Below are 18330 nucleotides of genomic sequence, written 5' to 3' on the forward strand. Positions count from 1 at the left end.
GTGGACAGCCTTGTCTCATTCCTTTTTGATTTTTATTGGTTCTGTTAGTTGGTTGTTAACTAACAGGTTACTAACCTGGAGGTGGGACATTAACGTATAACTAACCATGCTTTCCCTCAATATGTCACTTCTGCCAATTCAACTGTCTGAGCACCCTGAACCTGATAGATCTCTAATAAAAGTTACTTCAACCAATTCACCTGTGTGATTGCTGTGGAGAACTTAGGGATTTACTTGCCAAGGACTGACAACTCCCTTCCAGCTCTGGAATATCTTCAGATACTTACAAAAAATGAATGGAATGAGTTGTGAACTGTTACTTAAAGCATTGTCTTGAGCACAAGCCTTTCTACATTTGTGGCTTGCTGATGCAACTTCAGTATGTGCTGCTTATGGCATTTCTTATTCAAGTTTGACAGTTCTTGTTCTTCACGCACTAACAAAATGATGGGCTGGAAGCCACTAAGATACAGTCTTCCAAACTCTGGCCTTTAAGGTAGATTCGTTTTTATGCCCCTTACCAGCAGTTTAAAGCTGAAATAGAAGCATTGGTATCAAGCAAAACACTGCTCCTGAAAAAGCTCCGTTTACTGGAGCACATCACACAGATCTCCTTGGTATTTAGAGATCTGGAGGATAAAATGAACATCACATGTTTGTAATGGTGCCAAGTCTATTCCTACTCACCTTAATTCACACTGAAGATGTTAGTATAATCTCTTTTCCAGAGGCTTTCTGAGAGGAGCCAACCCTTTGGCCAGGAACATTCTGTTTTTGGAATTCTGAAACTATGATGAATTTGCAATGTATTTTTCCAATGAGTTTGCACTGGTGAATGACTAGTAATAGAAATAAGAAGCGCTCTCAAACCAATGTTCTTGACTTAAACTTAGTTGCTCCAGGACGATCGCCTTTAGCACATGGTCTTAAGAACTGTGTATAAGATGATTTAAAAGCCTGTCAGTTGCTTGATCCTGTCTTGCTGTTATCCCTGCTCTCCTCCTCCACTTCTGCTTGTTCTGTTCCCTATTGGACTTTGCCCTATACTCCCAAATGCCAGAGAGAAAACTGACAGAAGACTGGCTGCTAGGCTTGGATCTTAAGGTGATATTCTGCTGGCAAAGCAGCAGCTCCTCAGACAATGAAGAGGAGAGATATTTTTTTTCCAATCCCCCCCCCCAATCCTGCTGCAAGTTCCCAGTTTACTTCCAGTCCACCAAGCCAAATGATTTTGAGGGACAAAGAAGGCTGCAGTTAAGTGAGGATGCTGATTTCATCTGGTGAAACTCTGTTCATGGTGCTCAGGATTCAAACTTCAGCCCTTCTGAATGCCCAGTACTACAGACCAACCCGATACAAGCATTGTGACCACTGCAGCCTAATCATGCATTATGTAACACTTTCATGTCTCTTTGAAAACTTCTGCCTTGGGTTCCTCCCATTTTCAGAAGTTAGGCAAATTATGACCTAGCTGGGACCTTCCCTGTTCTGGGAATTTCTTTCCTCAGAGATAGTCAAATGACATCATCTACTATCTTTTAGGTGGCAGGGCAAAACATTTTTATTAATTTTTAATGCCTACTGCTTGTTCGTAGTTTTATTTTAATGCTGTCCTAGGCATTGTTTTGTGCTGCAGCTGCCTTAATGTCTTTAAGTGGAAAAACAGGACAGAATTTTAAAGTTTCAGCTGCAACTATTGCTAATAAAATTATACGGCAATACTTATTTATAGCAAGCAAAAATGTACCAATATGCTATACAATCAGTTTATGCTAATGATCTTCTTACATTAAGATAGCCTTCATGTAAGCCAAACCATTGGTTTATTATCATTTGTAAAATGAAGGGAATTTGTTTTCAGAATTCTATAAAAGTTTTTAAAGAAAACTTCCTTCCAATGCTCGGCTATGCAAGATGGAAAGAGGACAGCCCTCCCCCTTCTTGAGACAGCCTGCCATGCCACATGGTATAGGATTCTGACGGGTCCCCAGACCTTCAACAACAGCTTCTGGATGAATGCAGAGGGCTGCTAAGGGAAGAGAAAATCAATAAAAATCATTTCTGTAAAACCAGTACAACCCAGACATGCTGCTGGCACTACTCTGTACTATTCCCGTGCTTGTATCAGTTCTTAAAGTCCTGTAATTACAAGACTGGTGTGGAATTTGCAGAATTCCACACCACCTGCAGAATGCCACACCACCTGGCATTTGCAGAATTCCACACCACCTGGCTCTGTTCCACTTCCAGCACATCTAATTCAAAATATAAGTGACTAATAGTCTAAGAAGCAGCAGTATGAATATGCCAAGCATTATTGAACTTTATTCTTTCTCCTGCATCCATACTGGAGAACGGTGGGCCCCCCAACATAGCAACTGTGGGCGCCATGGCACCCACCAGCATCAGTCCTGGTACCCACTTTATGTTTTTAGGAAGTGGACTGGGCTAGATGGAAGTTTTTGAGGGTTTTTTTTAATGTTTATGGAATAATGCAGACAGTGGCTTTATGTAAAGTACTTTACCTGTGTAGATAGAATGATGTTCCAAAAACACAGTGGGACATGATTCTGAACACAATAAAGCTGCATGGCTAAAATGCTTAAAGCATCTACCTGGAACTTCTATTAAAGTCTTCAGATCTTCCCAGTTTTAATGTGTTTTTATCATTCATGTGGAAGTTGATAATAACATCACTATCTCAAATGTTGTTCACTTTCAAAAAATCATTTATGTTCCTATCAAAATCTGGCCAGAGTCTCTCTCTTACTGTACACATGTGCAAGTAGCTCTCGCCAGTCCTTCATCACCAACAGTCATTGTTATAAGTAGAATGCATGTTAAAAATGGCTGGGCTCATAAGAAAAAGACTCATGTAAAGGGATAGCTAGGAGAAAAAATTTTTTCTTTTATGTAAGTATGTTAGGTGCCTAAAAAATGAAGACAGATTACTGCCAATGAGGGTTTCTTACCTAACTCAATATCAATATGTCTATTTCTCATCATGGCAAAATCTATACCTGGAGATTGGGGCTATGAACAGAAAAGAAATCTTTCTACAAACCTGAGGAAAGCCTCGAATTTTGCAGAAAAATATGAAATAAAAATAAAAATGAGGGGTTAAAAAAAAGCAGTACCTACAGCTTTAAGAAAAATGTCCTCTCAGTAGCCATTATGGGGGCTGCTAGGCAACCAAAAGTATTACCAGCCTTCAAGCCTTGGCTGTTGTCAGTAAAAGGCAAAGGGAGGGAACAGCCCTTTTCCAGGGCTGCTTTGGCCCTTGAGGAGTGCCTCATTATGGCTAGGCCTGGCAGCAACCACTGGGCAACTTCCAAGACCCATTCAGGCCAGCTGCTTGCTACTGTTCAACAGCATTTACTCCACAAAAGCCAGTTTAGTGTAGTGGTTAGAGTTTCAGACTAGGATATGGGAGATCCAGATTTGAATTACCACCCTGCCGTGGAAGCTCCCTCAGTGTCCTTGGGCCACTTAAACATTCTTAGCCTAACTTACTTTACAGGGTTGTTGCAAGGATAAAATGAAGGAGAGGAGAATAAGCTGCTTTGTGTTCCTATAATAGAGAAAGGCAGGGTATATATGAAATAAACAGAAAATGAAGGGCAGATAAAGGGTAGATTGGGGGGTAGGTAGGTAGAAAGGAAAGAAGGAAACAGGGAAGTGTGAGGACATGGGGGCTGCCAGGAGAAGGGAAGGAGAAAATAGTGTCAGGAGGGAGATACAGGGGAAAGTGAGGTGCCTCTTTTAAGTCCTTGAGAGTTCCCTGCTATGTAACTGGGCCTAGCAGCTGGCACCATGCAATTGTGCCCTAGTTTTCCTGGGAACAGCTGCCAGAAGGAAGGCGGGAAGGCTGAGATGAGAAAGATAAAAGTAGGATGGATGGTGGGTGGGAAAGGAAGCAGGAAAATGTAAAGCTAAACCGAGCTTCTGCCTGAAATACTGAAGGCCTACTATTAGATTTATTCATAACCTTTTCTCCTGACATTTTGTGGTTGGTTTTGCCTCCCTGTGTCAGAATTCCAAAAGGAACCTGCAGGCTGAAAAATATTGCTGATCTCTGAACTATATACTTCTCTAGAAACATTTTAATGTGTTCCCTCTTCATGAGTGTTATGATGAGGGGGGGCGGGGAGTGTGCTTCTCACTCTCTCCCAATCTTAAGTTTTTCTTAATAGAGTCACCACCACCCCAATGAAACAAGCTTGACCTTTACACCAGCTGTTGAAGAAGCTGATGCGCCTCTAAGCATGTACAGAGTGACTGAGTAGAAGGCATGCATGTGAGGCTTGACACAGCTTGTCTTTATATATAGTGTGAAGGAGCAGTGTGCAAGGCTACAGCTAATAAGAGTCTAAGATCTATCTGTCCCTTTAGAGTTCCCAACTAGTACTTGAGGCATTCCTTGCTGGGATGGGTATCCAGTGCTTGGGAAGGTGAAGGCAAGGTATAACATTCCCTCATCCATAAGCAACATAATTGGCACCAGAGGCATTTTTAACATTCCAAAAATAACTAATTAGTTACTTTAGAGGGGAAAGATCAGGTGAAATCAGGGGTTGAAAATTCCTGATGTAATTCATCATATGAGGTAAAATCAGAACATGCACAGACTTCAATTCTTATGCTCTTCACAGATACTTAAAGGCAGATACTTATTTTGAGGCTTTGGTTCCCTTGTTTTTCCCCAAGCACTCAAGTATATTTTCTTTTAGCATTCTCCTTCTCTTCTAGAGTTAGGAACGCTGGTCCCCTTCTCTTCACATGCCAGTGCTTTCCTTCACTCCTTAGAAAGTCTCCACAGGAAGTTTCCAACCACATTCAACCAGAGATCTCTTCACTCTCCAGAGCTACCTCTCTGTCTGACTGGGTAGGGAAAATCTCCACTCCTTAGATGATCTATCCCCTTTTCTTTGGCCCATTTGGGAGTCAGAACCTACTTCCCAAACCTACTTGTCAACTTTCCCCAGTTCTCTTGTCAGTGTTAAAACTGCTCTCCATCTCCCAACTCTTCACACTCAATCTCTGTCTCTGCTAGGACTGAAAAAAGACCCTCCTCTTTCCAGCTCATGCTATCCAATTAGATGCCTTGGAGTAGCCTGTCACTCAATGCTCTCTCATTCTGTGAGGGATTAACCTTTAATAGCCCTGCAGCGGTGTGTACAGCACTTCCAGGCTTTTTAAAATGTGCAGTCTATTGAATAAGCCCACCCTTTTGGACCCTCCATTCTCCACTCCTTGCTGAACCACACACAAAAAGGCTACAGCGCCTTTTGAACCCTCTCTTCCAAGGGGTGGGGAGGGGGATAAGGAGTTTCTGCCCCTAAAACTAGTCCTTCTAAGCTGCCATGGTTAGCTGGCTCCCTTGTCACATTTTCCTTGTTATGAGGGTACTAAAAAGCTAGATGTCAGTTTGAGAAAATGGTGTTCATTGCTCTCTCCTTCTTAACTTTCCCAGGGCTGGATCGGAAAAGATGAATCACAGACCAGCTTAATATAACATAACAATCTGTTCCCCATCACAACAATATGTTCTAGGGTTAAGCTTTGAATAGGAAAACAGATACTGGGGCTGAACCCAGAGAATAACTGCCACATGTTAAAGCCCTGATTTCAGGGCAACAATAGCCACTCTTTCCATTCTAACATCTTCATCCAACTGGACTCACTATGAGACTTGTCAAAGTGGGCTCTGATCCAAAGCATTATACCACAATAAATTGGATAACCTTAAGATAGCACAAGACTTTATTTTTACTGCAACAGACAAAATGTGGCTACCTTCTAAAAGCTTGTCCTGTTGCCAAGCAAAGGAAGTACATAACATAGAACCAGCTCAGCATCAACATAAGAGTGCCTTCATTAAGCTGTCTGCTCTCAAAAACACTTCGCAATAGAGATCTGATTACCATTCAATCCTACATCTTTAGCAGTGCATATACACACTATTCTCCTCAAAACACCAAGGCACATTGTTGGGACAATCAGTTGATATTATCACAATCAGAAGGCATCATGCATTTACATTTCTTCTTTCTGATCACATCTGGAAATCCCAACAGCCAAAAAGACAGGCATCCACAACAAACAGGATGTTCAAATTTGAACATCTGTATTTCAAACCTTCAAACGGGAGCACTTCTTTATAACCTAAGAGCTGGTGCAGATGTAAACTATTTGAAGATGTGCAAAGTGCAATTTTAAAAAATGAAAATCTGGGAGGGGGGGAACATAAACTTAAGAGCTGCAGTTCCTGCTTATGCTTCTAAAATATTCGATTCTTCCCACATTCCCAAAAGATGATCCTAAGGAAAGCAAAGATGGAGCTAATGCTGCCTATGCTGAACTTTATCAGAGGGCTTCATAGCACCTGACCTATATAAAATGCAGACTCACCAGAAGTCACACAGAGGCCAGTATTCCTCCTCCACCCTATTATTCCCACAGTGAGGCACATGACCTCTCTGCTCCTCCACATGTAGCTATACCAGTTTACACTGTTAAGTTTTCCAATCACTGTTAGCATAGTTAGTGATCTCCTATCCTGCAATAAAATGGCAATGTAGAAAATGCTATGGTTATGATGGTATTTCAAATGAGCACAAGCTCTTTGTACAGCAATTCCCATTGATAAATGTAAATAGCATACTTAGCAAAGTATATGTTTATTGTGCCAACTGAATACCCATTATGTAAGATCTTGTTAACTTACAACCCCCAAGCTGCCTGGCACAGATCCAGCCAAAACTCAAGTTATTTTAGGTGTCCTCCAGCCCTTCAACCTTAAATTCTGAATCAATAACTTGAGAGGCAGCACAGCAGACTTAGGAGGATCAAGAGATGAACCTTCAAATCCACCGTGAGATAAAAGTAGGTAGAACAGATAAAAAGCAATTTCTAATCATCTTTCAATCCCAGTTTGCACCATTCATTGACATGGCAGAAGATTCTGACTACTACCACACCCTAATTAGTACAATTCAAATTGTTAGGAAGCAGGATTTAAAAGCAACACTGCAATCCAACTGCTGCATAAATCACACCTATATATACCTAATTTTTTAAAGAAAAAAATGAGAGCAAGCAAATTTTATCTATTCTTTCTGCACAACAAAATTCTTCAATTACCAGAATTATCATCATGTACAATGAGTAACTAAGGTATTAGAAAAATCAAGACACAGAACAATATAAACTGCATTTGTAGAAGCCACTCTGGTCTCAGCAGTAATCATCTTAGGAAAGTGAGGAATACAAAAAGTGACATCAAGTGGCTGCTTGCTAGCACAGCATGATCTCCTATCAAAATCAGCATACTGATACTAGGCCCAAATGAATACCCATGCACTAGGATCTGTAATATTTTCTCTAAAAGGATATTTAGCATGAATAAAGGAACACTGTATTCCTCTACCAAATCAAAACACCTTCCCTGAAAACCCATCTAAATGGGAATTTTCATATCAACTGCTTTCTATATTTCCTAAAGACATGGTAAAGTTTATGTTTGCTAGACTGTTTTATAGATGGCAATCATAGGGACACTATTAACAGCTTTCATTAAATGGATATTGTTGCATAAATGTAATTACATCGTTGCCTTTGATGATGTAAATGACAGAAATATAAATAGTTTGGGGGCTATAACAAAATAGTTCAGATTTATTACTGATCCCAATGTAAGATTACAGGTGTGCCAGATAGAAACAATACAGGCAATCTACTTTCCACAATGTCTACAGGGCAATGAAATGGAATGGAAGCTAAAGTAGAAATCCACGTTCATATAAGCAAATGACATACATTTGATAACATGAATATTCAAGACTAAATGTGACCTCATACCTCATTCGTGCTGCCTTATCTGTCTGTGAGCAATGCATTCAGGTTATACCCATATATCAGCTTCTGATTTTTGCTTTGGCACGTGCTGAAGCAGAAGCCCAAGAAGCAGTGCTTTCTAAAGTATGAATAAGATCTCTGCTGATGAATATAGATGTGCACCAAAAAAGGAAAATCTGGATGATCCTGATCCAGGTTTCAAGGATACCAAAAAAATTTGGTATCCCTGAAATCCCAGTCAGATTCTCTGATCTGGGTTAGAGAATCCCAGATTTATCCAGCCATTATCCCCTATGGGAAAAAATATCCGGGGGACATTTTTAAAGTGAACTCCATCAAATTTGAAGGGAACTTATTCCTAATTGTCTACTAAAGACTCCCCAAATTTCAGAAGCATTGGATCCCAGGGTCCAGCTCTATGGGCCCCTGAACAAGCTGCCCCCAGCCACTCTCCCTTGTTTCCTATGGGGAAAACATTTCCAAGGCTTTTAAACATCCTTCTTTTGCCTCCTGTAGCATGTCTGAGCTGGGTAGAAAGTAGCGAGTAAAATATGAAGTGACTGTGGGAAAATGTCTGGAGCACATTTGTATTCCATATCCCACATCTAGTTTAGAACTCTTGCTTAGAAATATCCTCAATCATAGCTAAAGTATCAACACAGCCTCTTTAGGGGAAAATTTACACTAAGCCCCAGTTGAAACATTACTTGCAGAGCATGGTGGCTCCTCCTATGTAGCCCAGTGCCACAACACACTGGTAATATCCATAACATGAAACTACATCAGTCAAATGTAGGTCCTTTGCACACACTGTTGATGTAGGGAATAATCATTTAACATGCCAAATTTCTGTGACTCTTTATTACATAAACAACTGATATGGCACAGGACCAATGTCATAAAAGAGGCAACCACAACCAACAAATATCAGGCCTTTTCTGATCTCACAGTGACTGGAATTACTTTTGACCTATTCACTTGTGCACATTACACATAATATACTATTGAGGGCAATTTAGGCAATATATATACATATACATACATACATACATATAGTGCAAACAGGTACTTAATGCAAAAGAGAACTCTCCACTCACGTTGCATTAACTGCACAGAAATTACCAGCCAGTAAACTAAGCTGGTTCATTTTGAGGGGGTGGGAGGGCAGGCTCCCAATCACTTCAATTAGTATTTCTGCTTTAGTGGATATCTTTAGATCATACAACATTGCAGAACAAAAACACTGGATCCAGCCTAATGGTGGAGCCTTCCTCAGACAAAGGGAGCTTTTTGCCAGTGCGAACAGCTTGACACTGGCATGACACAACTCTTCCTCTCAGTCAAGACTGCTAGAGTTATTATGTAGGAGTGATAAAGAGAAACTTTGCATATACTTAAATGTGTTCATTGAACATACATACCAAGTCTGAGACTGGGCTATATGCAGTGAATCACAGCTAAAATAAAACTGTAAGTAACATCAATTCATAAATGCTCCCTAATATGCTTGCAGCAAAAAATCAAACTAGATTCAGTAAAGGTCACGAATAGTCATTTAAATGTTACTTTGCTTTTATTTTCAAAAATTCAGGTTAAAAAAGCTTGCCTAGGACTGCTGTTACCGGTTTCATTAGCTGGCAAATTATGAAGCTGTTGTCTAACCTGGGACAGAGTTTTCAGTATTATGCATTTAAAATCCAAAGCAACTCACTTTGTTTTCCTGTGTAACTATTATACTTGCACCTCCTGGTTTCAAAGGCACTTCCTCCATTGCGCCAAATACATCTGTCTCGACAGAGAAGGTCAGCTCTAGTCCTAAATCGCTGATATCATTATCTAGAATCCACTGCAAGTTCTTTGCATATTCTGGATCAATAGATGCCACATCCTGATAATTTACAGGAATACCTAGGAAAATACATATAGAAAGAGCTCTCGTGCATATTAATTCTGAAATGGTTTTGCTTTATTTGTGGTAAAGGAGTGCCCTCTACAGACACACTGAAACAGTGCAAGGATAAAGAAGAGGGAAAGAAATAAATGGTAACAGGAATCTACAGGGTTTTTTTAAAAATAATTTGTTACCAGCTGCAACAATGACACAACATAATTTGTGTCATAAAGACTACTATAATTATGGTCATAAAGGATCACATGCAGTATTGAGAACATGGTTATGCTTCCAGGAAGGGTACAATTTCAAACCTCAGCTAAGCAACATTTTAAGGCAAGCTACACTGAGCCTCAACTTCCTATCTCCATCTATAATATGGGAATACTGACATCTTTTACAAGGCTGTTTTAATGTGCACTTTAATATGCTCCATGTTAATGTTTTAACAAGACCATGGTTCAAAACTCCCACTTTGTCATCGTAGCTTGTCATCGTGACCATGGGCAAACCTTTCTCTCCCTAACCTACTTCACAGGGGGGTTGTTACTACGATAAAATTAAGGAAGAGGGAACTATGATATAAGCAGCCTTGGTCCCCACTGAGGAGAAAAGCAGGATATAACTATCTAAATAAATGCATGCTGAACAGTAATCTGAACTGCTTTTTACAATATGGGTATAGCTCAAGACTGAAGCTTTTTTAGGAACTCTGAATTTGAGTCCAGTGTCACCTAAGAGATGAACAAGATTTTCAGGGTGTAAGTTTTCAAAAACCAGAGCTTCTGTCTTCAGAGGTCTGAAGAAGGGACCTCTGAATCTCAAAAGCTTACACCCTGACAATAGATCCAGAGGAATTAGCCATGTTAGTCTGTAGTAGCAAAATAGAAGAGTCCAGTAGCACCTTTAAGACTAACCAACTTTACTGTAGCATAAGCGTTCGAGAATCACAGTTCTCATCAGATGAGACCCTGACAATCTTGTTCTTCTCTTAGGTGACACTGGACTCAAATTCTGCAGCTGTACTGCAAACCAACACAGCCACCCACCTAAAACTATCCTTTAGTAACTGTGTGACCTTCACTGAGCCTACAGCAACAGAACGCAAAAGAATTTTCACTTTAATACATTATAAATTATATCTTATCAGATTAATGCCTTAATGGAATCATACCAAGAATATGCTTGTAGAATGACCTTGTGAAGTAAATATTCACTAGTTGCCGATGATTCAGGGCTAGCCCCAAGATCTGTCCAGCAAATCGAAAGTAATTTAAGTGATCGGGATTTACAGAAGAGTTGCTATTTGGCTGGAAGGTGGTTCCTAGAAAAACAAGAACTTGTTTCTGCTTACAAGCATTTTAAAATTAATTAGAACACTGAGATTAAATTTATTTTAAATGATTCATGACTCTCAACAGCCAAAAGAAAAAGAAAAAAAAGATGTAGCTGGAAAAGAAGCCAAGAAAGAGAAAATTCAGCTAAGTAAATTTCATTTACATTTTAAATAAAATTTCACTCTGAAAATGAGTTTTTAGAGTTATAAAAATAACCTGCTCATAATTACCATATTCTTAAATTCTTTTATTGGGTATGTTTCAATATGTTTTATTTCTAATGTTAAACATAAATTTGTTACTGCAGATAAGTGCTTTTAGTAGGCGATACTTTAAAAAACCATGACCTCTGCAAAAAGTAGTACCAACGTGATGATTAAGACAATGTGCAACTAAGACAATTCCAGATGTTTATATTCAAGTACAACTGTTACACAAAATGGCATAACAAAAAACCCAGATCCACTTTTAGACAGGCATCCCAAATAGACAATGTCAAGATGCAGAAAGGCATACTTCTGCACATCCCAAATTTATATTCCTGTTTTGAAAGAACAATCATTGAAATGTGCAGAGTGAAATCACCATCATATCATTTATAATCTTTGGATACTGAATAGGTGGTACATGTTGCCAGATGTTCTAGTCTGGGTAGCTTTAAGCAACCCAAAGGATCCTTGAAAAACAATGTTAATAACCATGTCACTCCACACAGAGCTGCACCATTTTAAGTGTATTGACTTCAACTGACTTTGATGGGTATAACTCTGCTTAGGGTTGGAACTGCAGGTTTTTTATTGACCACTATATTTTAAAATTTAATGTGTATGCTGTCTCGAACCATGGAAAAACAAGAAGTATAAATATTTTAATAAAGAGATAAGCATGTAGAAATAAATGGACTCCACAGCTTTGTGTGTTGCCTTTTAAAAGACTGTATATAGCTAAAACGACCACAATTATAGAGAAAAAAAATTCCCAGAATAAGTAGCCTTATTGTTCCACTTTAAAATTGCTTCCAAATACATGTAGAAGTAGCCATGGTCTGTCCGGTTCTTTAAACAAATCACTGGGTTATGAACTAATGGGGAGGGCGGGGGGTCGCAAGCATCTTCCTGTGCTGTCATAGCTAAGATTCCTAATGTTTCTCCAACAGTCTTTAGTCCAAAGATGTAGGCCAAGATCCAGAACACTAGCTCCAGAAGCCAAAGGGGAGATTTGCTGAATGGCAAGCTAATTTTGAAAGTGAGTTTATGCAGCAATCTGTGGTATTACTTGGCTATCTGCAATGTAATGTCAAAATTCAGCAGGGCTTGTGCAAACCCATGGCCAATGCTAAAGTAGCTTTTGGTCCTTGTCCTGCCCAATTTCTCATATCACTGAATTCTGTCATTTGTACCACAGGAGTTGAACTGATTTAGAGGACCCATTACTACACTTAAGGCCAAATACAAGAATGTTGTCTGGAAGATAATTTCTGGCAAGAGACTCCTATTAACTGTTTCAGATTATTACCAGAACTTTGTTATAAGAGACAGTAACATACCATCCGCTGACTGAGTAAAAAGTGCATAGTCTGGATTAACTATCTCATTGGATAGGATATCAAACCACTCACGTACCACACCTTGACCCTAGATTAAAAAAAAAAGGAAATGCAACATTTCAGTTATAGTGCCATATATGGCTATATGAATTTTTAATCCTTTCAAAATGATCATTGAAATATTACAATACTGTTTAAGTGGATTTTGAATCACAGTCTGAAAAAGGCCAGGCCTCACAAAAAATAACAATAATGATCCAGTGGTCGTGCCTTTAGAAGGGATTGCAGGCAGTTTGCTGATGCATCTTGCTTTGTTCGGCACAATGGGTTTCTGTCTGCTTTGGACCAGGAAGCACATCATTAGCACCTAACACCTGCAGTTTCTCCTTTGAGAAGAACCATACTCAGCTAATGCTCACCAACAGCCAACGGTCTAATAAAAGAAAAAGGTCTAGCCTGATAGGCTTTTTGATCCACAGGAGTCTTTGCCTTCAGAAACATGGATGGTGCTCTTTTCCATTTTGATCTATCTGCATTGGAGCCTGATACAACGATAAGCCAAGGGACAGAAGAAGATTTTTCTTCTTAATCCAGGGGAGCTTGCTATGTGTTTCGGAACAGCTATCCTCAAGGCACTATTTTTATACGTATCTCAGGAAAACTATGTTTTATGCATTACACAATATATAATTTTACTCACCATGCCTTCTTCACCATGGAAACGCACAGCAATTCCCTGTTTCAGTTTTGCACAGTTTGCTTTAGACACAACTTCACAGCTGCTCCTAAAAATAGAATCTAAATATGAAACACCAATTAATTTCTTAACTTGTGTCAACACAGAAGTGTTTTGCACAATGAAGATGGCATGGATGAAACAGCTTACCTCTGTGGACCAAAAGAATATCATTTTCATTGACTGGCCGATGAACCATGTCTGAGTCTGGCTGTCCAGAATTCAAATGCTCATAAAACCATTCACAGCGATCTTTAAAGGGCTGGGGAGATGGGAGCCAAGGGGAGAAAACAGAGAGATCAAACAAACAAGAACAAATGTTTCAGATATGTGGTTGCCCACTTCCCAGTGGAGCCTAAAGATCTCCCAGATTTACAATTGTTTTCTAGACTACAGATCTCAGTTCTCCAGGAGAAAACAGCTGCTTTGGACAGTGGACGGTAAAGCAACATACCCCGCTGAGTTCCCTCCTCTTCTCCCAAACCTCAGTCTTTCCAGGTTCCACCCCCAAATCTCCAGGAATTTCCCAACCTGGGGTTGGCAAGCCTATTCATACACATTATAAAGAAGATTGGGACAGGTGATGAAGACCTACTTTGGTCATGCCTAGTAGATTTTGTTTTCTTTCCAACATTGCAAGTGGGTTGGAGCCTGAAGAAATCCATGCTTACAATAAGGGAGCAACATTTGCTTATTTCTCCCCTCCCACAGCAGCCATCCAATTCTCTATTCTCCTTTCAGGGGCAGGATCCTGCATTCCAGAAGCAGTGAGGGAGGAATTTTGTGCTGCAGTTGGAAAAGGGAAGTAAGAAAACCCCACTCTATGGGTAGAAATCCTACCCCAATAAGCAAATATTTTGATTGGATCCAAGTCCTTATGCTAGAACAAACTGCTTCCAAAATTCCAGTTTCATAAAGATTTTCTATAAAGCACAGAGGGCTGCCATTTGAGTAACACAAGTCCAAAGCTGAACTCTAAACTGGATCTGAACAACTCATGACAGTGTAGACTGATGAATTATAGTGGCTGGATAGAAAAGAGGATGGGGAGGTAAACTGATGAATTTTAAATAAGAGAGTAGCAACTTGCTTTGCTTTAGGCTTCCCCCTTTCCCTGAATATTCCTGTAGCCAAAAGAAATGAAAGAGATGACGGATGCCTGATGAAATTTTTAAAAGTTGCTGAAGACAAATGAGAAGCAAATGGTGACAGAAATAGAATAGGAATTCTAAATGCAGCTGTTCAGACACCTGAATACAGAGACAAAGAACTATTATAATAACGAGTGGTACTGTATTGATAACCTGAGATATGCCAATAAAGGCTTTGTTATTGTTGTTGTTGTATAATAACGAGTGCAGAGAAACAGACGAGAACAACAAAAACGGAAGAACAAAAAACCCGTTCCAGAAAATCCAGGAAATCAAATGGAAATTCAAACCATGGCTAGGAATGCTGAAATATCAACAGCGATATACATTTTCTGATTAGGACAAAATAAAGGAAAGATTAAAACAATACACTGAAGAACTACACAGAAGATATGAAGGGATTACAGATTCTTTTAAAGAAGAATCTTTTAATAAAGAGCCTTCAATTTTAGAAAGTCAGAGCAATTGGGAGAAACAATCACCATAAGCAGATGTATCAGTAGAGATATTTCAAACTGCAGAAACTGAGTACATAAAAATCTTAACATGACTATGCCAATAAATATAAAAAATTAAACAATGGCTTATGGACTGGAAATGCTCAATCTACATTCCAGTTCCAAAAAAGTAGATGTCAAAGACTGAAGCTACTATTTGACCATTGCATTAACTTCCCATGTAAGCAAAATTATACTCAAAATTTTAAAACAAAGACTCTTACCATATATGGAAAGAGAGACAGATGTTCAAAAAGAAGAGGCACTAGAGATCATACTGCAAATTTACAATTGTCACTGGAGCATGCTGGAGAATTTCCAGAAAAAAACAGTTTGCATTTTATGGATTATGCAAAGCTTTCAACTGTGTGGATCATGAAAAGCTACAGATGGTTTAAAAAGAAATGGGTGCACCACAGCATGTGATTGTGTTGGTGTGCAATTTATACTCTAAACAAAAGGCTACCTTTTGGACATAATATGGGGAGGTGGTTTCCAACTGGTAAAGGTACCAGACAAGCATGTATTTTATCTCTCTGTTTATTCAATCTATATGCAGAATATGTTATAAGGAAAGATGGATTAGATTTTGATGATGGAGTGAAAATTGATAGAAGAAATATTAACAATTTGAGATATGCAATGAAACCACATTACTGGCAGAAAAGAGTAAAAACTTCAAACGACTAATGATTAGGGGTGTGCGCTTCGGGTATCCAATTCAGAAATATTCGGTATTTCTGAATTGGGGCCAGCATGCTGGTCCTGATTCGGAAATACCGAAGCTGGTATTTCCGAAGCGATTCAAGTCACTTCAGAAATATTCGGAAATAAAAGAATCGCCTATTTGCTAGCCGTCTGCATTTGCAAATAGCTAACAAATCTCTGCAGGAAGCAAAAGCTTCCTGCCAGTTCTTTGAAGAGGGGAGGGGGGAGAAGGTGTGAGTGACTCACTACCTCCTCCTCAACCCTTCCCTCTTGCTAGAAAAGGCTGGAATCTTTGCATTGCAATGCAATGTAAAGCAAGCAGCCAGAGATTCCTGCCTAAATTGGTCTAGCGATTATGTTTTTGTGATTCTCTGATGTGAAGTGAGCTGTGTTATTTTTGCGTAGAAGACTGCTTTCATGCCCTGTGTTGTGCCCTCCTGCTAGGTAACCTAAAGCAGTGAAAGAAATAAAAGTTTTTTGCCTGCAATTGTGTTTCTGTGATTCTCTGATGTGAAGTGAGTTGTGTTATTTTTGTGTGGGAGACTGCTGTTGTGATGTGTTACAATACTTTGCCTTTACAGTTGTAATTTGAAAGTGAGAAAATAAATGTTTAAAAACTTAATTCAATGTGTGTTTGTGTGTTGTTCTCTGGTGTGCAGGTTAGTTCCAATCATTGGGAACAATGGGGAGTGGCTGGCCAGCCTGCTCGAGGGGGTGGGGTAAATTTGGGGAGGGTGTCTGTGTGATTCAGGAGTGCCTTCCTAGGGATGAGCTTGCACCCAGGAATGTGCCCTCCAATGTGGCACCCCTGGCCTGTGCATAATTGCCCTGGGAAGGACAGTTTAAAAGTTCCCATCACAGGGAACAATGGGGAGTGGCTGGCCAGCCTGCTCTGGGGGTGGCAGAGAACTTTGGGGGGCCTGTCTTTGGGTCTGTGGGGATGTTGGGGGGGGGGTGGATTAGGCCTGTGGCCGTACATGCCACATTCCATGTGTTCTTGCTGTGGGAGTCTGGATTTTCCCATAACAAGAGCCAATGGAGAGTGGCTGGCCAGTAACTGCAGGGGTGTTTGAGTTGGGGGGGGGGGCTATTCTGTGATGGGTTGCTTGGGTGTGTGTGGTGTGGCCAGACTGTGGCTGAGGCCATTGGCAGCACTAATCCATGTGTTTCTGCTGTGGGGATGGAAGTCCTCCACACAATAGAAAGAAATTGCATGGTGTGGTTGTGGGAGAACCACCTTGGGGGGGCATGTCATGGCCCCCCAAAGTGCAATCTTCCTGAAACCTGGGGGAGGGTGGGAGGACAGGTAGGAGCAGGTCGCCTGAAAGTTGGGTGCATTTTGCTTGCAAAATGTCACCCCAAGCCACCTAAAAAGATGACTTGTTTTCCCCATAGAGAATAATGGAGAGTGTAGGAGGATGGGGATACCTTCTTTGGGGGGCCATAATCAGCCTAGGTCTGTCAGGCCTACCACTATGGCGGGAGGCCTTCCTCCAGCAACCTAGTTGCCTGCCATCTCTCCAAGAAACAGCTAGAGAATTTTTTTAAGGCAGCATCTGCACTGATAACTGAGAGTTAGGGGAAGGTACCCACCAAGTTTGGTTTGCTTCCTAAAGAAAATAACTCCCCCCCCCCCCCAGCTCCTGGAAAGCAGGGAGCATTTTCCCCATAGAGAATAACGGCCGAATCTTTAAGAAGCAAGCCCAAATCTTTCCAAATCGGGTATTCTGAATCGGTTTTCCGATTCAGGTAAATCCGAATCGGGAAACCTGAATCAGGCTGGCCCTGCACACCCCTGCTACTGATGAAGGTTAAAGAGAAAGAGAAAGTACCAAAAGCAGGATTACAGCTGAACATCAAGAAAGCAAAAGTAATTATGACTACTGTGGAATTACATATTTTTAAAACTGACAATGAAGAGATTAAAATTGTTACAGATTTGCTATTCTTGGGCTCGATCATCAATCAAAAGTAAGACTGCAACCAATAAATCAGAAATAGATTGAGACTTGGAAAGGGAGTCATAAAGGAACTAGAAAAGATACTTAAGGGTAAGGGATTATCACTGAGGATGACGATCAAGATCATCTGTACTATGGTATTCCCCATTACTATGTATGAATATGAAAGGTGGACAATGAAGAAAGCTGGCAGAAAGAAAATTGATTCATTTGAGATGTGGTGTTAGAGGAGAATTTTATGAATACCATCAACTGTCAAAAAGACAGTTGATGGTATTCTGGTGGTCGTGGTGGAAGCTAAAATGACAAAACTGAGGCTATCGTGCTTTGGTCACATCATGAGACAACGAAACTCACTAGAAAAGACAATAATGCTAGGAAAACTTGAAAGCAGAAGGAAAAGCAGAAGACTCAGCATGAGGTGGCTTAACTCAATAAAGAAAGCCATAGCTTTCATTTTGCAAGATATGAGCAAGGCTGTCGAAGATAGAATATTTTGGAGGGCATTAAATTCATAGGGTTGCTACAAGTTGAAAGCAACTTTATGCCACATAACACACACATTTTCATTGCCTTCCTCCTCCATTTCCTCCTGCAACGTAGTGTAGCCTAATAACTAACAGCCAGTAGATTACAAATGTAGTAA

At 40.1% G+C, this 18330-nt stretch overlaps 1 protein-coding gene across 2 annotated transcripts in view; it reads right to left on the reverse strand.

Annotated features, from left to right (window-relative positions):
• The window catches only part of HACE1 (HECT domain and ankyrin repeat containing E3 ubiquitin protein ligase 1), a 67734-nt gene that overhangs the window by 24282 nt on the left and 25122 nt on the right, over positions 1-18330 (reverse strand). For both annotated transcript variants that reach the window (XM_054982509.1, XM_054982499.1), the window contains exons 15-19: positions 13518-13629; positions 13332-13429; positions 12632-12719; positions 10923-11072; positions 9569-9765 (exon numbers count right to left, since the gene is read on the reverse strand). In XM_054982509.1, the coding sequence (XP_054838484.1) occupies positions 9569-9765; positions 10923-11072; positions 12632-12719; positions 13332-13429; positions 13518-13629 (645 nt within the window). The remainder of the gene's footprint in view (positions 1-9568; positions 9766-10922; positions 11073-12631; positions 12720-13331; positions 13430-13517; positions 13630-18330) is intronic.

Source organism: Eublepharis macularius, chromosome 1, assembly GCF_028583425.1.
Source record: "Eublepharis macularius isolate TG4126 chromosome 1, MPM_Emac_v1.0, whole genome shotgun sequence".
Lineage (NCBI taxonomy): Eukaryota > Metazoa > Chordata > Lepidosauria > Squamata > Eublepharidae > Eublepharis > Eublepharis macularius.